We start from the raw sequence: 24,558 nt of genomic DNA on the forward strand, positions 1-24,558 counted from the left end.
GCAGGGGTAGAGGAAGGCAGGGGACAGACTGGGAAGGCGACGGAGACGAAGACAAGGACCGGCAGGGAGAGACCGAGAGATCGAGGGGGCAGGAGAGACCGGGAGAAACAGAGAGCCGAGGGCGCGGCGGGGGAGGTGGAGGCAGAGCCGGGGCTGGCCGGCCGCGAGGGTCTCGGGGCCAGAGGCGAGCGCAGCGGGGCAGGGAGCGGAGCGCAGGGCGGGGGACAGCGCAGAGTGACAGCGAGAGAACAGTGGGGGCGGCGGAGGGAAGGCGCCTGCGGCGGGGGCGGGGGGCGCCAGCGCCATGGGTCCCCGGACCCCCGCGCTCTGAGCCCCGGCCCGGGGCCCGACGATGCTGAAGCCGAGGCGGCGCCGAGGGCGCGGCGCGGGGCAGCGCTGAAAGTTGGGCGGCCCGCGGGGAGCGGCGCGGGACGGCCCGGAGGCCGCGAGACCCGGGGACCGACAGACAGACCCACAGGCAGCCGGGGAGGGGGGCGGGGCCGGCCCGCCGAGTTCGCGGGGAGGGGACGCCGGGACACCCGTCTCCCCGCCCGGGACGCCGCCCGCCCGACTGCGCCTGGGATGTAGCGCCCGCTCGCCGCCTCCCGGAGACTCGTCGGACCCTGCGCCCCGCGGTAAGCCGGGCCCGCGCTCGCCGCTGGCGCTGTCCGTCCGTCTGTCCGGCCGCGTGCGTGTCTGTGTGTCCCAGGGCCTGGCGGCTCGGTCCCCGCCCGCTCAGCACCTTATCCCTGACCCGGGTTCCCGCGGCCAGGCGTGCATTCAGCGCGGTCAGGCGACTCCCCGGGACCTGGTGAGCTCTGTCCTCTGTCCGTCGTCGGGAGCGTTGAGATCTGGGTTTCTGCCAGGAAGGGGGGTAGAGGTGAGTGAAAGGGGCCTTGATCTGCTGCCCCGGCCGTGACCTTTCCCTGCCTCTACCCACCCCCAGCTGTCACACTGGGTTGGAGGAGTTTCAAGGCAAGTGACTTGTGTCTCCTTTCTACCTCCCCAACTGCAGCCTGTTTGCAAATGGCCCTGACAACAAAATCCCACTTCTCATGTTTTGAGCACCTACTTTGGACCCCAAGACCCTAGGGTTGGTGGACAGGTATCCAGAGAAGAAGGCAGTTCACATTTCACAGTGGTGGAAACAGGCTGTGGAGAGAGGCAAGACTGCTTTTCCCTCCCCAGACGGAGAACCCCAGGGAAAGAGAGCCCTGGAGTAGGGAAACTTCCCTGCAACCGTGCCGGTGCGCAGTGTCCCCCGACCGGAATCTACATGACACTTTTGCCCCCAGAGCCTAAGCTCTGGGATGGGGAGAGGGTGGGGGAGGGGAGAGACAGGTGGAGGGTGGCCTGGCTGAGTTGGCAGGTGAGGGCCTCAAGAGAAGTAAGATGTCAAGAAGCAGGTTGAGAGCACGGGGAGCTGAGGGAGGGAGGCCTAAGGGCCTCCCAGAGAGGAGCCAGACCCGTGTGTGTGTGTGTGTGTGTGTGTGTGTGTGTGTGTGTGTGTGTGTGTGTGTGTGGAAAATGTCTGTTCTGCTTCTCCCCCACATCCAGTCTTGTGACCTCCAGGGCTTTGGGGCTTTTTGGAGCTGTTGGCAGGATTTGGGGGACCTGAGAGCCAAACGGTGGTCCTGGCTTGGCCTGGGATGAGGGGAACAAAACCTCGAAGATGGTGGGTGGGATAAGGGCTGAGGTGCAACATGGCAGGAGCAAAGGCTGCTGGCCGTTGAGCTGACCCATAGCCAAATGGGAGTCTGGAAGGCTGAACCTAGAATATTCTACTCTGTTCTCCACTGGGAGGATGGGCTCTTTCTGGGGTTTTCCACAGTGGGCAGTAGGCCTTGTATATCCTCCATTTAGGCTTCTAGAAATCAGCTCAGCTAGCTGAGGAACCAGCACGGTGGACAAGTCACTCTCCTCCCTGACCCTCAACTTCCATATCTGTGGAATGAGGACACTATTCCCTGTCCCACTGACCTCCAAGGGGAGGAGGGGGCGCCTGGGCTCATATGAGCTGAGGGCTGTTCAGGCTGGGGAAGCGCTGAACACATGGGAGTAAGGACTCATTTTACCTTTGGAAAGATGACCAGCTAATGGGGAGAGGGGAATATGGCCTGAAATAAGGCTGACCAAGAAGGGGAGTATCCAGAAATAGAGGGGGGGAGCTGGGGCTTGGGAGCCATTCCTCAGGAACCTTTGGGTTACCCTCGAAAGAGAAGCTCCTCTCCCATAAAAAGTGTTGGGGTGACTGGGAGCAGACAAAGCTGGCCTTGAATTTCTGCTGGGTGACCTTGGGCAGCTGGCCTGACCTCTCTGAGCCTCAGTTTCTTCAACTGGAGAGTGGGGATGACGGTACTGACTTCATTGGGTTGCCAAGTGGTTTACAGACTAAGTCAGGCCTCTGGAAGCAGCTGACACAAGCCTGGAGCATAGTAGGTTCTTAACAGACATTTGCGGAGCAGAGAATAAAGTAGCTTTAGGAGATGCCGTGAAAAAATTTCTTAGCTTAGGATCTAAGAGGGAAGGGGAGGAGGAACAGTGTAGGCTTACAGGGCGGGCTGGTTCTTAATGTGGATCTGGGGGAGGCGGGGGCGTGTGCTGAGGGGGGTGTGAGGAGGAGGGGGCCCCTCTGCGGGGACCACTGAGTCACGAGGACATGTAAGCGACATGACAACCAGCAACATGGTAACCAGGAGACTAGCGGCGGTGGGAAATGGAGCTGGAGCGGTGTGCTGGGGGGGCAGGACTGGCAGCACCAGGCCTGGAGGGTCCCAGCAGCAGCCAGGCCGGCCTCTCAGAGTGAGGAGGGGAGGCCCCGAGGCCAGGTGGGCTAGGGAGGAGGTGGGGGCCGGCGTTGAAGGAGGGAGGCATTTCGGGGTCTGCTGGGCAGGGGGCCTTCTCCTGCACCTCCCCAGGCTCCTCGCTCCTCTCCTCCACATCTCCACTTTTCATGCCTCTCCCCCTAGGATGCCAAATTTGGCTCACGCAATCTGTCGTCTCTCTTCTGAGATTGGCATCGGGACCAAAGCCGAGTGCATTACATCACCACCGCTCCCCTTGCACGAGGAGAGAAGGAGAGGGAGGGACAGAGGGCTGGGGGGCAAGCGGCCAACCCTCAACTTTCTTTCCTGTCTTCCTGCTCACTCTTCCCCCTCAGTCCCAGGTGTTGGGGGCTTCCGGGCGCAGCCAGGCAGGACCTCGAGGCAGAACAAGGGCTCTAATCTCGGAGATCCCAGGGCAAGGCAGGAGGTCAGGCCATGTTGCTGTCCCCCTGGCTAGGTGAGGCCTGGGAGGCAGGGAGCCTGGGTTCAGGACCCCAATCTGTCATTGCTCTGCTGTGTGACCTTGGGCAGCCCCCTCACCCTCACCCCGTGCAGAGTCTACATCTGTATCGAGAACAGTTGGCCATTCAAGATCTTGATGACTCTCCTGAAGAAAGATGCCCTTGAGTCCTGCTGCTCTCCTGGGCACAGAGGAGGAGTCCTGAATTTTGAATGGCTCTCTGTGACCTTGAGCAAGTGACTTTACCTCCTTATGCCTCCATCTCCTCACCTGTAAAATGGGGTGATAGAACCCTCAAAAGCCCTAGATGTGAAAGAGGTACTAGACACGAAAGAGGGGGACGGGGGAAGAGACAGGGTCTCTGGCATGTAACCAGGCACTCAGGGGCCCCACGGCTCCCGGCACGCTGGGCTGGAGGTGGGGGGCAGGCCGATGCAGCCATTGGCAGGAGAGTGTTTCAGTTCAGACAGAAGGCTTGACACTTAAATCACTGGTCTGATGCCCTTATTTTACAAAAGTGGAAACCGAAGCCCAGGGAGGGAAGTGGACCCCCCCACCAAGGTCACGCTGATGGTTTGGGGGTGGAAGAAGCAGAGCTGGGGCCTGAACCCAGGGCTCCTGGCTCCCAGCCCTGCCTGGAAGTAGACAGAGAGACAGGCAGATACACACACCTCCTGTGGAAGACTGTGGCCAGCCCGGACAGGACCCAGGAGCTTTGAGGGTCCAGTTCTCACTTTGGCCCCCTCCCTGTTCCCTTTCTGCTCCCTGTTCCCTTCCTGCTCCCGTCCTCCCCGTCCCTGGCCATTATTCCCATCCCTCACTTGGTCTATTTGAAGAGCTCTCTTTCAGGCTCATTTTCAAGCCAATTTCAGGCAGTCCCAGTCAGGAACAGGCTGGATTTGGGGTTAAGATGGAAGATTATGGCCCCTTCTAGAAGATTCCCAGAGCTGGAGGTGCATCTGTGGATGTTTTGTGAAATAGTGAGCTCCTTATTCCCGGAGCTATTCAAGCAGAACCAACTGAGTACCTGCCAGCGATCTGACCTGGTGACTCCTGCTTTATGGGTGAGGTTGAATAACATCCCCACCTTCAAAATCTCAAGAGTCTTTGAAACCCCCAGGAGGAGCTGGGAAGCAGCACTCATCACTTACCGGCTTCCCAGTAAGGAAACTCACGTCGTCGTGCCAGTCATTGGACTAGGAGCTTTTGTAAATTCCTTCTCATTTAACCCTGCCAGCAACCCCACAATGTCGAATTGAGGTCCCCGTGTTATAGATGGGGGGGCCACGGCTCAGAGAGTCTCTGTGATTTGTCCAAGGTCGCACAGCAGGGAAGTGGAGGAGCCTGGGTCTGAGTCCGGGCCAGTCTGATTCTCCGGGGCTGTCCCTGGGACTTCCTTGAGGAAAGAGTGGAAAATGTCGTCCCTCCCCTGGGCTGGGGCTTGGCAGGAGGTGGTGCGTCGCCCCACAGCATGACACCCCCTCAGAGATCCCATGGGGGCTCTGTTCTGAAGACATAGAAATAGACATGCGCCCAAGGGGAGAACTCATTTTACAAAGGGGAAGACTGAGGCTCAGAGACAGAGAATGGCCTGCCCAAAGCTGACTAGAGAGTTAGATATGAGCCAGGGCTCTGTCCCCTGCACCAGTGGGCAAGGAGGGGCCTTTGGGCTGATGGTGGAGTGAGGTCTGGGACTGGGGGTGCAGACTGCTGGGTGGTGTGGCAGAGGGCTGAGAGTGCTGGCTCTAGGCTAGGGCCGTGGGTAAGGGAGCCAGCCTTGTGAACAGGGAGAAGGGAGCAGGAAGAGAAACCAGCAGGGATAGCAGGTCCACCTCTGTCCTCTCTGGTCCTGCCCCAGGACCATCCACAGATGTCAGTGTCATACAGCCTGTGAGGTCAGGAGAAACTGTAGATGGGGCCTGTCTGGCAAGAGAGGGTCTTGGAGCCAGCAGCCTTGGGTGTGGCTCCCTGTGTGACCTTAGGTCAGTTCCTCACCCTCTCTGAGCTTAGTACGCCCATCCATCCGCGTGGTCAAGAATCTGGACTAAATGATCTATTTCTACAAAGTAGCTGCAGTTGGGCTGTCTCTCAAAGTGCTCCTCCCATTCCCATGAGGACCCTGGGCCCTGGGAGAAGGGCGGGCAGGAATCCTGGGGGTTGGCATAACCTTTAAGCCTCCTCAGAGACTCAGTCCTCCTTGGGGTGTGGGGGGATCTCTGAGCACAGCCCTTCTTCTCCTTTTCATCCTTATTTTTCTCCTGCTCCCTCTTCTCCTCGCTACGTGGGCTGATCGCTGCTCAAACTTTTAATTCAGATGGTAATTGAAATAATAATATGGGCTGAGGCCCCTCTGCTTGTGACGCTGCAGCTGGTGGAGCTCAGCTATGAATAGACCTTGAGTCACACACGCGCGCTCCTGCAGGCGCGCACACGGGCCTGACGGGGTGGTGGGTGGGGTGCAGCCGGGGGGACAGGGGAGCTCACGCTCCAGTTTGCTCCGGGTCTCAGCCCCCCATTCCCAAAGGCCGGGGCCAGTTCTGCCCCTGCGGCCCGCCGTCTGGTCCCTGTGTCGAACCTGACTTGGGGCATTGGTGGGTCCCTCTGTTCACAGAAGGGGAAACTGAGGTTCAGCGAGGGGGAGGGACCAGCTGGACACAAATGGAAAGTGACTGGAGTCAATTTGAACTGATGGGTTTCACCTGGTTCTAAGACCCCTGTTCCTTTTCAGGACACACGGGCCAGGCAAATGAGTGGGAGGAATGCTGGGGTGCGGCCCCCGTGGCCCCCGGCCCATGCATCCCCCTGCCTCACCTCCTCCCAACACACACACCCCCTCCAACTCGCACACTCTCTGGCCCACTATCACACACGCTTTCTCTCACACACTTGCACACACTCACATCCACTCACTCACATCTCATACACGCGAACTGCTCGGATAGATGATGCTATTGCTTGGCCGCTGGGGTGACAAAGGTTTTCCCAGAGGTCCAGCTGCAGGAAGGGGACAAGGTCCAATGTACCAGGCTCTACGCTGGACTTTATATTCATGATCTCACTTAAACCTCCCCGCCACCCTCTGAAGGCCATCACTCCCACTTTTCAGGTGAGAAAACTGAGGCTCAATGAGAAGCAAGAGTTTGCCCCAGGTCCAACGGGTAGAAAGAGCCACATGTTGTTTGTCCCGCTGGGAATGCACCCAGTCCCAGTTCTAGCCATTCTGCGACCCTCCATTTGGCCTCTGAGGGAGGGAGGGTGCATCCCGTCCAGCCTGGGGCTCCCCTTCCTCTCCCTGCGCCAGTTCCCCCACTCCTGCCTGTGGCTACCTGGTCAGTCGTTGACCAGCCCTACTGCCAGATGCCGGAACATCTGGCCTATAAGCAGGGGGAGGTGCCCATGAGGAACGTTGGCAGCTCAAGGAGAGGGGCTACCAAGGAAGGTGGTCCTTGGTGGTCCAGACCCCAGCTGGTGCTGTGTAGGGAGTTGGTGTTGCCATGGTGACCTATCAGCCAGCAGCTTGGGTCTAGGCCTGCTTGGGTGGGCCTGGGGTGGGTGGGGGGGGCTTCAGAAGGGCAGGGGGGAGATGTGGTGGGGCGTAGGTGCAGCTGCGCAGAAACAGCCCCTGGTCTCGGATGAAGGAGGCCACTCTCCCCACCTTTACCCTGCAGTGCTGGTCTGCTCCTGTGTCTGCTTTTTCTCTAGCACTCTGCTGGGAGATGGAGCAATGGAACCCAGAGACCACAGTGATTTGCCCAAGGTCACACAGTGATGGTGACAGAGCTGGGGCTGGACCAGAGCTCAGGGCTCCTTCTGATTCCTTTGCCTCCCCTCTCCCAGGGCTGCCGACACCTCTGTCTCCCTCAGACACTCCTTGTATCTATGCAGGGGATGAGCTGATCTCCTGGTAAAACCCCTAGGTTGGAGAGAGGGGCAGGGGCAGCAGCCCCTTGTCACAGTGGGGGCAGCTGAGCGAGGAAGGCAGGCCTGGGATTGGATCACTCACTTGTCCCGAGTGACATTAACCAGGTCACCGTCCCCCTGGGAACCTCACTTTGCTCCTCTGTGAAACAGGGGCTACCTGTGGTGATGGTGGCGGAAGTGCCTGGCTTCTTCCTTTTGCTGCCCCACCTGTTCTCGGAGCCCATCCCAGCTCCACCTGGGCAGCAAGGATGGGAGGGGACCTTAGCTAGGCTGGGGAGGAGGGGGTACATGCACAGTGAGGGGCTGATCCCATTTTACTGATGGGGAGATTGAGGCCTGGGGAAGGGAGTTTGCCCAACCTCACCTTGGTGGCAGAATTGGCACCAAGTTTTACTGGCCTCTGGGACACCCCAGCGAAGTCTTTTCCCCACCACCACCCTACAGCTCCTCTCCGACCCCCACCCCAAACTCCCTGAAGGAGCCTCCCCTCTCCCATTGTAGGCCTGAGAAGTCTAGCCCGCTGCAACCCCCCCCCGAAGAGTTAAGGTGCCACTCAGCCTAGGGACAGATGGAATAGGGGTCAGCAATGGGAGAACTCCATGACGCCATACAGGGGAGGTGGCAGGCACAGAGCTAGAGGGGCCCTGGCTGGGGGTGACATGAACCAGGGGCAGACGGGGCTGCAGTCACTCTGACACATGGGCATCAGAGCCCCTCACACCCTTTTGAGGGGGAGCTCACCATCTCCCAGGGCAGCTCACTCGTGTCTAGAAGGTTCTGCTAACCTGCCTCCCACTTTGGCCTTGGCTCTGCACTCTGGGGCCTGAGGAATCTAGCCTGTTCCCCTACCAGAGGGAGGGCAGCTTTCCCCTGCTCCCCCAAGGCTTCTTTCCTCTGGTCTCAGTAGTCCCTGCTGAGGCCTGTGGATGAGAAACAGAAAATCTGGGTTCAAGTCCAACTCCACCCCTGAGTTGGCTGTGTGACCTTAGGCAGCCTTTTCACCTCTCTGAGCCTCCATCCCCTGACCCTTAGGGTGAGCTTGTGCCTCTGCATCTGCGGGTTGCTGGGAAGGTCTCTTGAGCCTGGGAGTATAACATGGCCTGTTGTAGACATGAGCTTCTGTGTGTCCTGACCCCTCAGTGGCCACTCTTGGCAGACTTGCAGGTCCCCGGTCATCACCTTCAGACACTTCTCCTCTGGCTGTGTTGAGTGTCAGCACCTGACCTCTGTGCTGGGCCCTCCAGACCTGCTTGGGTGGGGGCAGGCCTGGCTGAGCACCAGCGCCAGGCTCTGCAGCTGCAGATCCTGAGGCCACCTGACCTTGGAAAGAGCCTCTCTCTGGCTGGGCTCCAGGGCCACCCCCTAGACATGGGGCAGGAGCTGGGCCACAGGGAGGAGAGGGAACCAAGTGGGGCAGAGAGCAGGCCATGGCCTCGTGCTGGAGCTGGCCCGGGTCCCTGAGATGACAGGCCAGGGGACAGAGAGAACAGACAGGCAGCCATGGGAAGGACTTACAGTCACCAGCTGCATTAATGGCACGGCAGAGTCTCACTCCTCACACTCTAGGGAGCTGCCTGAGGAGGGGGTGAGCTCCCTGTCATGGGAGGTGGGCAATCAGCTGCTGAATGGCATCTGTTAGGGGGATAGCAGCGGGTTCTAATACAGGGCCAGGGAAGGGATTGGACCCAGAACCCAGAGTCCCTGTTGTTTGGACCGCAGTGCAGAGGTCCTGTGACCCTCAGGGTCTAACAGACTGTTCCAAATAGTCCCCCTTGACTTCCAACAACTCTCTGCACAGTGTGTGCCCCCAAAGCCCATGATCCGAGAATGGTCAGTTGCAGCTTCAAGATAAGCCCTAGATCCCATCTCAACCCATTCACAGCTCCTAAGCACCCCGAAGGTCAGTGCTTTTCAAATTGCATGCAGGTCCTGACCCGTTAGTGGTTGTGAAATTGAGTTAGTTGAGTCCACTACTTATGCTTTTTTTTTTTTTTTTAATGAAATAAAAAAGAAAATTTCGGGCTTCCGTGGTGACGCAGTGGTTAAGAATCCGCCTGCAGGAGACACGGGTTCAAGCCCTGGTCCGGGAAGATCCCACATGACACGGAGCAACTAAGCCCGTGTGCCACGACTACTGAGCCCATGCTCTAGAGCCCGCGAGCCACAACTACTGAGCCCCCGTGCCACAGCTACTGAAGCCAGTGCACCTAGAGCCCGTGCTCCGCAACAAGAGAAGCCACAACAATAAGCCCGCGCACCGCAACGAAGAGTAGCCCCCACTCGCCGCAACTAGAGAAAAGCCCGCATGCAGCAACGAAGACCCAATGCAGCCAAAAATAAATAAAATAAAATAAATTAATTTTAAAAAAAAAGAAAATTTCAAGCACTTGTATGTAATGAGGGTATTATTTTGTGATGCTCTTGTTTCATCTCTTAAAATATATGGACTGTATCGTATGATGAGTAGCAATGTAAAATATGTTTTTTTAATATATAGATTTATTGATTTATGTATTTCTTCTTGGCTGCGCTGGGTCTTTGTTGCTGTGTGCGGGCTTTCCCTGGTTGCGGTGAGCGGGGGTTACTCTTCGTTGCAGTGCGCTGGCTTCTCTTGTCGTGGAGCACGGGCTCTAGGTGCGTGGGCTCAGTAGTTGTGGCTCGCGGGCTCAGTAGTTGTGGCTCGCAGGCTCTAGAGCGCAGGCTCAGTAGTTGTAGTGCACGGGCTTAGTTGCTCCGCGGCATGTGGGATCTTCCCAGGCCAGGGCTCGGACCCATGTCCCCTGCACTGGCAGGCGGATTCTCAACCACTGCACCATCAGGGAAGTCCTACAATATGTTTTTACTCTGGGCCTTGGTCAGAAAGTCTGAAATTTACTGCCCTGTATAGAAATCCTGGAGGCAACACTGAGAGAGGCTTGAGTGTCTAGATTCCTTTTTTCCAGGGTGCTTGGTTCCTAAGAATATAAGTGCTGAGAATTGCAGGATGCTGCTATTCTGTCCTCAGACCTTCCTTCCTTTGCCCAGCAGCCCACTTAGCTCCAGGCCCCCGAGCCTCCTGGTCAACCACCCCACCCTGGGGCCTAGGTCCCGCTCTCTGCCCCGCGCAGCCCTGCTTTGTCTTTGGGCTCTCTGTTTGCCGCGTGTCTTTCTGGTGACCTTCTCTCCAAGCCCTCTGGCCGCGAGGATCCTTTCCTCCGTCCTCGTCCTCACTTACTTACATGCGGAGCTCAGCAAAGCAGGGTGGTGTCTTACTCATTTCTCCTCTCCCAGCACACAGCAGGTGCTCAATAAGTGTTCATTCATTCCACAATGACTTATGGCGTGCCCTCCGAGGGAAGGCACTGGGCTGTGTTGGACACATACTAGGCAGGAGAGCAGCTGCCCGTCCAGCTCAGCATATTTTTTTAGGGTGATGAATGAATGAATGAATGAATGGAGTCTGCGAGTCTCTGGCCTCAGGAGCCGGCTGGCAGATGGTCAGAGATGATGCGTGAGCACGTAGCTCTTTGCCTGCGCGTAGTAGGCATTCTGATAGCAACAGTCCCTCACGGCTGTGGATGAGCAGGAGTGTTCCTACCGCTGTCTGGCCCTTCCGAGGCCTGTCTGCTGCGCCCTCTCCTGCTGGCCCTGCCCCGGCACTGCCTCCTCCTGTCCTTGGAGCTTCTTTTATGGGCCTAGGACCCTGGGCGCCCCGCTAGGAGGACACCTGGGGACACCTGCCGAGAAGCCAGTGCTCCGTAGGAGTGTGAGGCCGAGGCCCGAGGCCCTGGACGTCCTGCCCCACTCCAGCACCACAGAAGATCTCCTTCTGGTCTCCACTCAGAGGCCACCTCCACTGAGAGGTTCTCCCTAACTCTGGTGACAAAAATAGCTCCTCCCTGGTCACGTTCTGTCACATCACCCTTGCTTAGGTCCTTCACGGGAATTATGACAGGCTGAAATTATCTCATCTCTTTGTCAGTCGTCGGATGTTTATTAAGTGTCTGCGTTGTGCCAGGCACTGGGGTTCAGGGGTGAAGCAGAGAGTTGAGGTCCCGGCACTTGCAGAGATTGTGGGTGAAATCAGTTTGGATTGGATAGATGCTATGAGGAAGATCAGGACGCAGACGGAGAATGCCTGGGGGGCCTCTTGGAGGAGGCAGCCTTTGAGTCAAGATCTGAATGGTAGGAAGGTGTGAGCAATGGAGTCTTGGAGGATTTTATCCAGAAAGGGCAGCCAATGTACAGACCCAGAGGGACAAGAAGAAAGGCCCGAGTGGTCGGGGGTCGGGGGTCGGGGTGGGAGTGGAGAGGGGAGACCGGAGGGCAGGACGGCACCGTGGGAAGCTGAGAGCGCCACGCTGAGGAGTGACGTGGGTCCTCAGCCCGTGTGGAGACAGACTGCACGGGGAGTGGAGGCAGGGAGGCTCAGGGAGGACCCCGTGCAGTTGTCGGCAATGACGTGGCTTGCGGCAGGGCGGGCGCTGCAGGCTGGCTGGACTGGGCGTGGGGCCCGCGTCCAGGTCCCCTTCCTGCGGTTCACCTGCTTGGGGAAGCTCCTGAACTCCCAGGGGGGATGAAAATAACAGTGCCCACCTCCAGGGTGTCATGAGGGTCAAAGGAGTGGCCAGGGCTTGGCCCAGAGTAAACACTAGATGTTAGTTATCCTACCATTATTATGACTCTTGGGTTTCGGGGAGGGTTGAAGGATGATGCCCAGGTGTGATGCCTGAGCGGCGCCCCCGGGAGGTCACAGACGGAGATGGGGAAGGCAGGGGAGGGGCGATCCTTCTATCTTGGTTATGCTGGGTTTGTGATGCCTCTTAGACGCCCAGCAGACACTGGAGCAGGAGCCAAATCTGCTTGTCTCTGGAGGGCGATTGGGGCCGGGTGGTATTTTTAGTCAAGGCTGAGCCTGGACACGGCATGGGTTCTGAATAGAGAGGCTGGGAGAGGGGCAACCCGCAGAGGGGCCCTCAGGCCTGGAGGACTCGAGGAGGGAGGCAAGGGTGAGCCAGCGGCCTCCATCAGAACTGCTGGGAGCACCGTGGGCTCAGAGGAGCCCTGGAGGGGGCTGCGGAGAGGACTGGAGGTGATGGTAAGTCATCCCCTTCACAAAGGGTTTTACAGTTGATAACCCCTACCCTCCACTGTCACTGTTCATCTTGGCAACATGCCTATGAAGTGGGTGTTGTTCCTCCCCTTTTTATGGATGCAATTCAGAGAGGTTAAGACATTTTTCCATGGCCGCTCAGTACCAAAGTGAAGTGTTTGTTCTCAGGCTTTCTGGGATCACAGTCACTTTTGAGGACCTTATGAATGCTATGACCCTTCTCAGAAAATACACATAGGTACACACTAGTTTTAAAACTTTCTATGTGTCTTTTTTTTTTTTTTTTTTTGTAGGTAATACATTCATATGGTTCTAAAATTAAAAAGACACAAACGGGAATACAGTGAGAATTCTTCCTCCCACCCCTCCCCCAGGCACCTGCTTCCCCTCCCCGGAGGCAGCCAGTGTCACCAGTTTCCTGGGTCTCCATCCATAGACAAGCACAGAAAAGCAAACATGTGTATCTGTAAATTTCTTTTCTCTCCTTTTTTATACAAATGGTAGATACTGTGCTCAGTGTTCGTCACGGTTACCTTCTTTCACTTAAAAACACATCTTGAAGACCTACACCGCTTCTTACCGGGCTCCCCCTCCTTTTTTCCTGGCTTCATGGTGTGCCATCGTGTTTGGGCTGCTTCCAGTCTGGGCTGGGCAAACCAGGCACCTGGCTCCTCGAGTGCGTGAGTGTCTGCAGGCCCAGGAGCCCACACAGGTGTCACGGGCAATCCCATGGCTCTCCGAAGCTGCCCGGGGTGGCCTTGGCTGAATTAGCCCTGGCACTTGGCTCTGACCCCCCTGACCCACTCCCCCTCCTCCCCACACCTCTTCTTAGGTTCGGCCTGTGAGCCCAGCAGAGAATGCAGGGAATCCTGTGTGAGTGAGGGGGCATCAGCCCCCACTCCCCAGACTCTGGGAGACCCTCTTCCCAGGCCAGCAGCTCCAGCTCCTGGAGTCTTGTTTGCTGAGAAGCCAAGGATGAGGCAATGGGGGGAGGGGCTGGCAGTGATCACACCCACCCCTGGCTGGGGAGCTGGGATCGGGAGGGCAGCTGTGGGCTGTGCTGAAGTCACCTCTGTTCCTGCCCCCTGCCCACCCCCAACCCCGCCCAGCACCTTGCCTTTTCCTCTGCCCATGAGGAGTCTTCACCCTTTTTGGCCAGGGAGAGAGAGCATCCTAATGGGGAAAAGGAGGTGGCGCCACTGGCCTAGGTGGTCTGGGCTGGTCAGGGCCAACTGGGCTACTCTGCTAAAACTCCCTCTTCTCCCGGCTTCAGGGGCCCCGCTGTCCTGCTGCTCCTCTCCCTCTGCCCCTTGGCCTCCATCTGCTGAGGCAGGTTCTCCTCCGCGTGCAGGAGATGCTCGGGGCTGGGTCTGAGACCCTCTTCTCTTCTCATCCAGCATCCCTGCCTGGGCGATCTCATCCACTCTTACAACTTACAGCCTCATCCAGGTGTGCACGATCGAATGAGTCTAACTCTGTCCGGATCCCGGGGGCTGACATGCCGTGGACTTCCCGACGTGGACATTCCAAGGCCACTGCACACTAGGAACTGGTCCTCTTTCAGCATCTCACCATTACCTATTCCTGACACCCCTCTTCCCAACCCCCCACTCAGCCCATCACCACACCTGGGGGCTCTTTGTCCAGAATGTGTCCCCAATCTCTTTACTTCTCTTGAGCAACACTGCCACCACCCTGTCAGCTCCAAGCCACCGTCATCAGCCGCCTGGGCAGCAGCGGTAGCCCTCTCGCTGGCCTCCAGCTTCCACTGTGCCCCACAAAGCATCCTAACATCTCATTCCAGTGTGTGCCCCATGATCAGACAGCAGAGGCCTCTGAGGCCAGACAAGGTCAGGGGTGCCACTGGGGCCATATTGAGGATGTTTTATTTTTGAAGCCTGGTGGTGAATACACAAGGGTTTATTATATTACAGCTTATTCCTATTTGTCCTAAAGATGTCACATGAAAGTTTAAAAGATCAAACCAGGCAAAACCTCACCACCTGCCCGTTTCCCATAGCAATGAGGATGAATTCTGAAACCCTGCCCACCCCTCACCTCTGGGGCCTCATCCTGGGTGACTCTCCCTCTTGCTCACTTCAGTCCTGCTATCTGGCCTTGCTGCAGATTCTCTTTCTGGAATGTTCTACACCCCCCTTTCACACAGATACACAATTCTCCCGATTGTCTTGGCTCCCACCTACTACTCAGGTCTCAGTTTAAATGTCATTTTCTCAAAGAGGCCTTCGGAGACCCCCATCAAACTACGGCCCCATGTCTTCTCTCTCACATCACGCCATAATTTTCCTTCAAGCAGCTCACCACAGCTTATGGCTGCCGCCTGTGCAAATGCTTGTTATGTGTATAGCATCTCTCCCCAACCGATGCATAAGTTGCGTGAGTCCACAGCCTGTGCCTGACCCGCAGCAAGTGTGCACTAGTAACTGAGTGAGTGCCTATAAGGAGTGAGCATGCAGCAGAGCAGGTCCCTAGAAGCCACAGCAAGGCAGTGGGGGATTGAATCGCACCACCAGCGAGGGAGCAGAGGTTGTTCTGGAAGAGAAGCCTTCGGGGATCCGCTCTTGCCTTCAAATTCCTGTAGGGAGAGGGCAAAGGTGTCTGGGGGGCCTCTTTGCTGGGACTGTCTGGCCAATAGAAGAGGCTCCTTTCGGGGCAGGGAGCCCTCCATCTATCAGGGCAGGGGCCAGGCGTCAGCAATGCAGCACAGGGCATACCTGCAGGTTGGAGCAGTGGCCCTTCCGTCCTCCAGCCACCAGCTCCTGCCATTTGGCCGTGACTGGAAGGTCCGTCTGGACATTCTGGGGAATTTGCTTTCTAAACCTGTTCACTGGCTGGCTGAGTGGTTGGGAGGTGCGGTGTAGAGCTGGAGGAACGAGCCAGTTCACCCCACACTGCTCAGAGCCCCTCTGGAGCCCAGAGTCACCTGTGTGTCTAGGCTCTGGCTGGACCTCAAATCAGGGACCCAGTTCCTGGCTCCAACTTGCCCTATGACCCAGTTTCTCCTTTCCCAGTAGGACCTGCTGGACAGAACCTGGCACAAAGGAGGGCAGGCGTGATAAATGTTTACTAAGTGGAAGAAACTTTTGATACGACTGTGTTTCTCTGAGGCAGGAGAGCAGAGTGTCTAATGAATGTGCTCTGGCATCAAACTGCTTGGTTCCAAATCCTGGCTCTACTACTTACAAGCTGTGTGACCTTCGGCAAGTTGCCGAACCTCTCTGTGCCTTGGTTTTCTTACTTCTAAAGTAGGGATGGGGCATTCCCTGGCGGTCCAGTGCTTAGGACTCGCAATTCCACAGCAGGGGGCACAAGTTCAATCCCTGGTCAAGGAACTAAGATCCTGTAAGCCACGTGGTGCAGCCAAAAAAATTTTAAAAATAAGTAAAGTAGGGATGAAAACAGAAACTTCCTCTGAGGTCATGATGAGGATGGCAGGAATTGATCAGCGTAAAGCACTCAGAACAGTGCCCGCACAGAGCAAGTGCATACTGAATGCTCCGTGTGGATTTCGCAATGTCACACTGCTGGCCAGTGGGGGAGGGGCTACGCGTGCAGTGGGATTTCGGGGTACAAAAGAAGGTGAGGGGGAGGAAGAGAGTCTGTTGAGCCCCCACGGTTTGGCCTGCACTTTTATGATGGTTGACAATCTGCTTCTGGTCCTCACGACACCACCCTGCAAGGTAGGCGTTACTGTGTTCCTTTGTAAATGAAGGCACTGAAGCTTAGAGGTCAAGGATCCTGCTGGAGCCAGACGGGGACTGAGCCCACTTCCGGCCCAGCTCTGTGAGAGTCTGAGGCCACTGCTCTTACTCACCTGCTCCCTAGTGCTGGTGTTGGAAGAAAAGTTGGACGGGGCCGCGTGATGGGTGCAGAGTGGGCTCCGGGGCATGACATCTGAAATCCAGGGGAGGGGATCGAGGGAAGGACTGTTCAGCCTCTGAAGTGATTTGTACCACTGACCAACCACTTACTCTGTGCTGGGCACCTGTGCATTATCCCATTTACCTCTCAGAATAATCTTATGAGGTAAGGAATACTCTTAGCGCCACCTAAGGATGAGGCGTGCAGGGACCAGAGAGGTTAAGTAACTTGCCCAAGGTCACACAGTTGGAAAGTGGTACAGAGACTCCAGAGTCAGAGCCACTGCCCTGGGAGGGGGAAGATTTGGGCTCTGGAGATTCATCGAGAGAAGGTAATCAGACCTCCCAGGGTCTGAGGAGCAGGACAGGGGCCTGCAGAGGACCGTGGGCAGGACGGGACACCCCCATGGCTAGATCCATCCTTAGCCGCCTCTTACTCTTTGAGGAGCACAGCTGCCTGCACTTAAGTCCTTTCCCTCCTCCAAATCCCCGTGTGTGTGAGATGAAAGGACGCTCCCCGCCAAAGCAGGTAGTCCAGGCCTGAGACGCCTCAGTCAGAGCTGGGGTTGGGGGCAGGCCCTGTGCTCCTCACAAGGCTGGGAAATGGGGCAGTGGTGTTAACTCCTTCCACTTCCCCCAGGGAAATCTTCTCTTCCCCCCACCCCCCGGCCCTGCACCGGCCCCATTTCCCCGTGGGTGCGCCCTCTGGTAGAAGAGGCAGCCTCCCCTCAGGCCCGAGAGGGACTCAGGGATGAGTGGGGCTCATCAGACTCAAGAACACCCACCGGATCACCTGCCTTATTTCAGACTCTGTGCTGGGCTCTTGCTTCATTACATCCTCCCAGCTCTCTGGCCAGAGAGCAATTACGGTCCCCCATTTTACAGCTGGAAAGAAGGAGCCCCTGGCTGGAGCAGGTAGTGGTGGAGCCAGGACTTGAAGGCAGGTTTCTGGTCTCCCAGGCCAGTGTTCTTACATCGTCATCTTCATCATCATCATCACCTTCATCTCGTCTCATTCACTGCGTCTTGCCTGCAATGCCCTGTTGAACCCTCCGCTGATGTTTCTGTTACGTAGGTGACGTAGGTACTGTTGGCATCATCTCCATTTTGCAGGTGAGGAAACCGAGGTCCACAGAGGACGTGCTAGGAGGTTGACAGAGCTGAGCCTGAGAGCCTAAGGTGTTGGTTAAAGCCCCAAATGTGAGGCTTTAACCAGCACATTATTTTCATAAAGTTGAAAAGAAGCCGAGTGAGGGTCAAGGGGCTGCGAGGAAGCGGGGCTGGCGTCTGGCGGTGCAGCCACGGAAGGCTTCAGAGAACAGAGGGGGCTCGGGCTGAGGCTGGAGAGCTGGGGAGAGGCATGAGGGGGTCCGGGTTGAACAGGGCATCGTGGGAGGTGAATGGAAGGCCAGAGGCTGGGGACCAGGGTGAGCCAGGACCTGGACCCACCCAGACCTGAGTCGGAATCCCAGTTTTGCCACATCTGCTGTGTGACCCCATCCCCGTCCCTACTCCCCCACCCCCACCCCCAGCCTGTGATTCTTCAGCTGGGAAGAGAAATAATAACCCTGCTTGTTGCTGTGGTAGGTGCTTAATAAATACTTGTTAAATTAACAAAGAGTTGTAGTGATGTTTCAGCAAGAAGGACCAGACAGCACCTGGCATAGAGCTGGCACTTCCAGAGTGTTCCCTCTCTGAGGGCGGCCACCGAGAGGGATGACGGGTTCAGCTGGGCCCCACTCTGAGCTGTGTGACCTCAGGCAAGTCCCTCCACCTCCCCTGCTGTCCCACCCAACATCAGTGGGGTGCTTGAAGGCCTGCAGGGGGCTAAGCACTCCCTACGTGTGGGCTTCTGCCCCCTCCCTCTCTCCCGCTGTCTAGGGGCTGAGTGCGGACAGGCCAGCCCGCCTGGGCCTCAGGACACGCTGCTGCTGCTGTCTGGGGCCAGAGGGCCTGCGTGACGCACCTGCAGACGCCACCGTGACTCCCACGAGTGGCGGGGGTGCTCGTGGGGAGATTCGCCTGCACAGCCTTCCCAGGCTGCAGGAACCGCTGAGGCTGCCACCACTTTACTGGCTTTCTTTCGGCAAAGGGAGCTGTGGGCAAGGAGGGGGCATTTGGTGTCATCATATCATAGGGAAAGCCTAAGAGGACACAGGTGTGGGGTGGTCCTCCTGCCTCTCCGGACCCCCTGGCAGGCAGGGTCCAGCCCTCCCTGACTCCTCAGGAAGGAGCAGGATAGAGATGGTGCCAGCGAGCTGACAGCCATGCTGGTCACCTTCACTCTCTCCCTGAGGCTCAGGTGTCCATCGCCAGCTGCTGACTCACGTGCCACAGCCCTGCTCTCAGCCTCAGTTTCCCTAGTTGTCCAGGATCCAGATGTTCACAGCACAGCAAAATTAAAAACCAAAAAAAAAAGTTGGTAACTTGCACAGCATTGTCGATTCTTCACTTGGCTAAGAAAAGACATTACATTTCAAAAAGCAGCCGGCATCTCCCATCCCCATTATTTCCCAAAAAGAAAGAACGTTCACCATGAAAGATGTTGCAGGCTGCACTCTTAGAATAAAGGAGGGAGAGCCTGGCTGGGAAGGGGAGGGACTTGTTCCAGGTCACCCAGCAAGGCAGCCAGAGCGCCCGGCCCCCCGGGCCCCCACCATAGAAACCCTGTTCCCCAGTGTGTGCTCACAGGGCACTTTTGGTGCAAGCGGGTTAGACCAGCTCCCTTTTTCCAGAAAAGTATGCTTGATTGTAGCCATGGTACAGGCACCTGAACAGCTAGGGCACCCTTGCTCTCTCTTTCTCTCTCTTTTAATAAAACATCTATATTCGGAGGAGGATGGTACCCAATTATCAATGCCTGTCGCCTCTTTCCCATGATCTGTGTCCCTTTCTCTTTCACACTTTTCCCTTGGGTCCTTGTGCCTTCGCCAGGAAGCCCCGTGTGACAAACAAGGGACAGAAAAGCTGGCCGTCTCCTGGCGGTTGTGACCCGCGAGCGCGCGCCGAGCTCCGTACTCCTCACTTTGTGGTCATCCTCGTGTGGTGCCAGCAGCTGAGCCTCCCGCTCCTGCAGGGGCTGTGGTGATGGATGGAGTGGTGGTGTATCTGGGCAGGTCACTGAGGACGAGGGGCTGGGCCCTCACCAGCCCAGGGTCTTCAGGGGGACGCCCCACACACGGGCTGCCCGTGGTGGAGGGTGTCGGACCTGGTGGCAGCACCTGTGCTGGCGGGCAGCTTTCCCAAAGGCCCAGGAGTGGACGTTTCTGAGCACCGCCCGAGCTAGCGGGCACAGAGGTGGTGGCCCCGGGCCTGGCCCAGGGCAGGGGCTCGGGGAACGGTTGCTGTGACCGGGAGAGGAGGCGTGGGGCCGGGAGATGAGCTGTGCCCTCCCCCGGGCTACATGTGGGTGCTGGGGAGGGGGAACTGGGGTGACGGAAGGGCAGGGGCTGGGGGCAGTGTTGAAGTGGAAGGTGCGAGTGTAGGGCGTAGGGACGTACAGAGTCTCGTCCTGGGGCTTGGCTGAGCCTCCTGTCACTTCCACTCAGGGATGGGAAACAGTGGGCAGTGCTGGTGAGGGGAGCCCCGTGAAGAACCCTCTCCTGCAGCACCAGATGAACCCCCAAGGTCAGGACCAGTTCCTTTGGGCAGAGATCGAGGGCCCCGCAGCACCCTGGGCTCCTGTTTGGCCTTGGACAGGGCCCTTACCCTCTCTGGGCCTCACCGTCCTCATCCACCAAAGGCCCAGGTTGCTACACTCTGTCCCCTCTGCCTCTATCCTGCAAACCTGAGGCTGGTGGGTCCAGGGCCTGCCAGGGCTGGGCTGGTGCCCTCTCTTCCCTAACCCGAAGTCCTACCCCAACCCCCTCCGGAGAGGAAGCTCCTTTTCCCAGGAGCACCTCCTTGACCTTCCAGGCGTGGAAGTGAGGTGATTGCTCAGGGCTGGCACACCTGCTCTGGGACCCTTAGCAAGTTCATTTCAGCTCTGAGCTTCCTTGGCCTCAGATGTAAAATGAGGGTCTTGAAATCAGTGATCCTGAAACCCTTCCTACGGGCTCTGGTTCTTTCTGTGGTGCTAATGGATGCATTCGAGATGGTGAGACAAAGCAGAGAGGGATGTATTTAGCGAAGGAAGACCTCCCTGAAAGCCATTTATAGCCTAGAAGGTGCCCCTGGCCCCCGGTGCCCTCAGAGCTACCCACCTGGAGCCCTGGCTGTTGGGACTCTAGGGGAGGTAGCAGAGAGGGTCTGGGATGCCCAGTTAAAATCATGACCTCTTAAGGGCCAGCCCTGCACACCCACATTACCTGTTAGGTCTTTAGACTGATGGGTCTCACTGGTCCCATTTTCCAGATGAGGAAACTGAGGTGCAGAGCAGTCACGTAACTTGCCCAAGTTACATGGTGGATCTGCGACTTCAATCCAGGACTGTGGGATCCAGGGAGCTCCTTTTAAGGGGGGAAGGGAGGAGAACCCAGAGTCAGGGTGGGGTGACCGCAGGGGAGGAGATGGGGGCAGGGCTCACTCTCCCTGGGCTGAGAGAGGGGGTTTCTCCCGGGAAGAGGCAGGCTCTGAAGCTGTTGATCTCTAAATTACAGCGTTGGCGCGCACCGGTTGCTGCGGCAACCAAGTTGTCCTGAACCGGGGAAGTGTATAAACATTGCCACAGATGCACAATTAGATCAGGAAGAAGAATAGAACAGAAAATAGAAACTTCCAGCCTTATATAATTCTGGGCCAAAACGTTACTAGGAACCCGGGCCCGGGCCCAGCCCCGGCCCTACCATCCGCCGGGGCCCTGGGCGGCACCATCTCTCTCCTGGGGCCCCAGTGGAGGAGAGGGTGAGGGGAAGGTCTGCCCTCCTTGGGCCCAACTGGCACGCCCGCCACCCAGGAGGGTGAGAGGCCGCCTCCACCGAAACAGCTGGGGATGCTGACAGGCAAATCCTGCCTCTCACCAGCTTCCTCCTGCTCTAGGAAGCGGGAAAGAAGGCAAGAGGGCAACTGGCTTTAACTGAGCACCTACTGTCTCCTCGGGTCCTGTGAGGTAGGGTTTTGATCCCCGTTTTACAACTGAGGAAACTGAGGCTCAGAGAGGTGAAATGAGTTGCCTGAATTTACATAGCTAGGTAGTGGTGTGTCTGCCTCCGCCACCCCAGGTCTTCACACCGCGAACTCAGCAGTACTGACAGCACCTGGGGACTGAAGAGTTAGACACGCCTGGACTTGGACCCACTTACCAGCTGTGTGGCCTTAGACAGGCCGGTTTCCCTCTCTGAGCCCCCGTTTCCTCACCTATGATATGAAAATAGGGATGCCTACACGGGAGCCAAAAATCAGGGCTCCCCTTACCTCTGTCCTAACCACCACATTGGAGTCTTCACCCACCACTGCTCCCAACAAGTTTGGGGACAGGACAGGAACTGACGTTGGGCTGTGGGTCCCAGCGCTGCCCAGTAGAACTTTCTGCAATGATGGAAATGTCCTGTATCTGCTCTGTCCAGTATGGTGGCCATTAGCCACATGTGGCTACGGAGCCCTTGAAATGTGGCGAGTGCAGCCGGGGAACTGAAGCTAACGTTTTATTTAATTTTAATTAAATGTAAGAGCCACAGGTGGCCAGTGGCTGCCGAACTGGACCGCGCAGGAGAATGTCCGGCCCCCGAGAGACCCAGAAGGGCAGAGGCTGAACCCAGGGAGGTGAGCGGGGCCCAGAGTATTCACAACTCCCTCTGCTCAGGGCACGTGGGACAAACGGTGGGAGGGTGGTGCCGAGATGGGCAACAGGAAGCCCCCGGAAGAGCAGGCACAGGAGGTTTTGGTGGGGGAGGAGGGGCAGCGTGAGGGGCTGGGACTCGGACCTGGATCCCGGCGGCCTCAGCTTCTGGTCTGGCAGACCCCGATCCCGGAGCCGGGCCAGCCACGGAGGCACTCCCCCCCTGTCGTCAGAACCACCTTAACATTTTGCCCACGTGGCGGAGGAAGCCTTGGGTCCCAGTCCAGGCTCTGCCCTTTCTGAGCATCATTGGGTGGGTTCCCTGCAGCCCTGGAACCTGGGCTCCCGGGGCCCTTGGAGAGCCGCTCCCACGTCAGCCACTCGCTGCCCAGCGTCTCACGTGTCTGCTTCTCCCCCGCAGGCCCTGCGTCTTCCCAGGTGACCACGCCGGCTTCAGGACATGCACGGGCACAGCCGCAACGGGCAGGCCCACGTGCCCCGGCGGAAACGCCGCAACCGCTTCGTCAAGAAGAACGGCCAATGCAACGTCTACTTCGCCAACCTGAGCAACAAGTCGCAGCGCTACATGGCGGACATCTTCACCACCTGCGTGGACACACGCTGGCGCTACATGCTGATGATCTTTTCCGCGGCCTTCCTTGTCTCCTGGCTCTTTTTTGGCCTCCTCTTCTGGTGCATCGCCTTCTTCCACGGTGACCTGGAGGCCGGCCCGGCGGGGGCCGCGGCGGGGGCCCCGGTGGTGGGAGGCGGCGGGGCGGCCCCGGCGGCCCCCAAGCCCTGCATCATGCACGTGAACGGCTTCCTGGGTGCCTTCCTGTTCTCAGTGGAGACGCAGACGACCATCGGCTACGGGTTCCGCTGCGTGACGGAGGAGTGCCCGCTGGCGGTCATCGCCGTGGTGGTCCAGTCCATCGTGGGCTGCGTCATCGACTCCTTCATGATCGGCACCATCATGGCCAAGATGGCGCGGCCCAAGAAGCGGGCGCAGACGCTGCTGTTCAGCCACCACGCGGTCATCTCGGTGCGCGACGGCAAGCTCTGCCTGATGTGGCGCGTGGGCAACCTGCGCAAGAGCCACATCGTGGAGGCCCACGTGCGGGCCCAGCTCATCAAGCCCTACATGACCCAGGAGGGCGAGTACCTGCCGCTGGACCAGCGGGACCTCAACGTGGGCTACGACATCGGCCTGGACCGCATCTTCCTGGTGTCGCCCATCATCATCGTCCACGAGATCGACGAGGACAGCCCGCTCTACGGCATGGGCAAGGAGGAGCTGGAGTCGGAGGACTTTGAGATCGTGGTCATCCTGGAGGGCATGGTGGAGGCCACTGCCATGACCACCCAGGCCCGCAGCTCCTACCTGGCCAGCGAGATCCTATGGGGCCACCGCTTCGAGCCCGTGGTCTTTGAGGAGAAGAGCCACTACAAGGTGGACTACTCGCGCTTCCACAAGACCTACGAGGTGGCCGGCACGCCCTGCTGCTCCGCCCGGGAGCTGCAGGAGAGCAAGATCACCGTGCTGCCCGCTCCGCCGCCCCCTCCCAGTGCCTTCTGCTACGAGAACGAGCTGGCCCTCATGAGCCAGGAGGAAGAGGAGATGGAGGAGGAGGCCGCGGCCGCTGCCGCCGTGGCCGCGGGCCTGGGCCTGGAGGCAGGCTCCAAGGAGGAGGCGGGCATCATCCGGATGCTGGAGTTTGGCAGCCACCTGGATCTGGAGCGCATGCAAGCCACCCTCCCGCTGGACAACATCTCCTACCGCAGGGAGTCCGCCATCTGACCTCCAGGCCCGCCCTCTCGCTTCCCACCAGAGCCTCTTCCGGGGGTGCGCTGCCAGGACACCTCCACCGCACTCAGGACAGAGTGGCTCACCCTGGCTCCACGGACCTTCTGGAGAGAGCTGGGGGCTTCAGAGACTGGGAGACCCCTTCCTACTGACTCCAGAACCCAGGCCTGGGAAAGGGCCAGGATACCCTCGGTCTGGTCAGCCCGGGTTCTCCAGCACCTACCCACTGGCGGCTCAGGAACCCCAGACCCACCGCCCTTTCCCCACCGACCCTTCAAGGACATTCCCCCTTTGCTCTCAGAACCTTGGGAAAGGCGGCTGGACTGTCGGGGGGTGGGCATCTTGGGGTTCCGGGGTGGGCCGGTGGTTAGTTTGAGGGGGTGGGAGGGGTGTGCGTTTCTTTTGCATGACTGTGGTCTGTTGCTCATGACTTTCTTTTGTAAATATCTATAAATGGAGAGATGGAGGCACCACATCCACCTTCTGCCATTTGTACCTGCAGGACGAGGAGGTGCAGCCCCTCTCTGTGCACCCCTCCCACTCCGCACCCATCAAGCCCAACCTTCCCCTGCCCAGCTGGCTGGTCCCTTGAGACCCTCGGAGACAGCTCTCTTGGCCCCTGGATAGTGCTGGGTTTGGGTGCAGAAGTGGGACCTCAAGGAGCAGGATAAGGGCCACCCCCCCCTGTGGTCCCTCTGGGCCTGCAGGCCCAGCCCAGGTTGACAATGGAGTTTGTAACTATATATTTTTAATAAAGTATATGGTCCATTAGGGGTAGGCTGGTTGAAGATGGAGGGTTGGGAAGAAGAGACAGAGGGAAACAGGGAGAGAGAGAGAGAGAGAGAGACCAACATGATGC

General features: G+C 58.1%; 1 protein-coding gene across 2 annotated transcripts; it reads left to right on the forward strand.

The window, feature by feature from the left end:
- The first annotated feature begins 273 nt into the window (after positions 1–273).
- KCNJ4 (potassium inwardly rectifying channel subfamily J member 4) lies at positions 274–24,470 on the forward strand. 2 transcript variants are annotated; one of them, XM_082420888.1, is made up of 3 exons: positions 274–635; positions 21,787–21,879; positions 22,317–24,470. In XM_082420888.1, the coding sequence occupies exon 3, from the start codon at positions 22,356–22,358 to the stop codon at positions 23,691–23,693; it is 1,338 nt and encodes a 445-aa protein (XP_082277014.1). In that variant the 5' UTR covers positions 274–635; positions 21,787–21,879; positions 22,317–22,355; the 3' UTR covers positions 23,694–24,470. The 2 variants fall into 2 exon arrangements, with proteins under 2 accessions (XP_082277014.1, XP_082277013.1); XM_082420887.1 differs by lacking the exon at positions 21,787–21,879 and having other exon boundaries at positions 276–635.
- The last annotated feature ends 88 nt before the right edge of the window (positions 24,471–24,558 follow it).

Source organism: Balaenoptera physalus (assembly GCF_965194825.1).
Source record: "Balaenoptera physalus genome assembly, chromosome: 13".
Taxonomy (NCBI): Eukaryota; Metazoa; Chordata; class Mammalia; order Artiodactyla; family Balaenopteridae; genus Balaenoptera; species Balaenoptera physalus.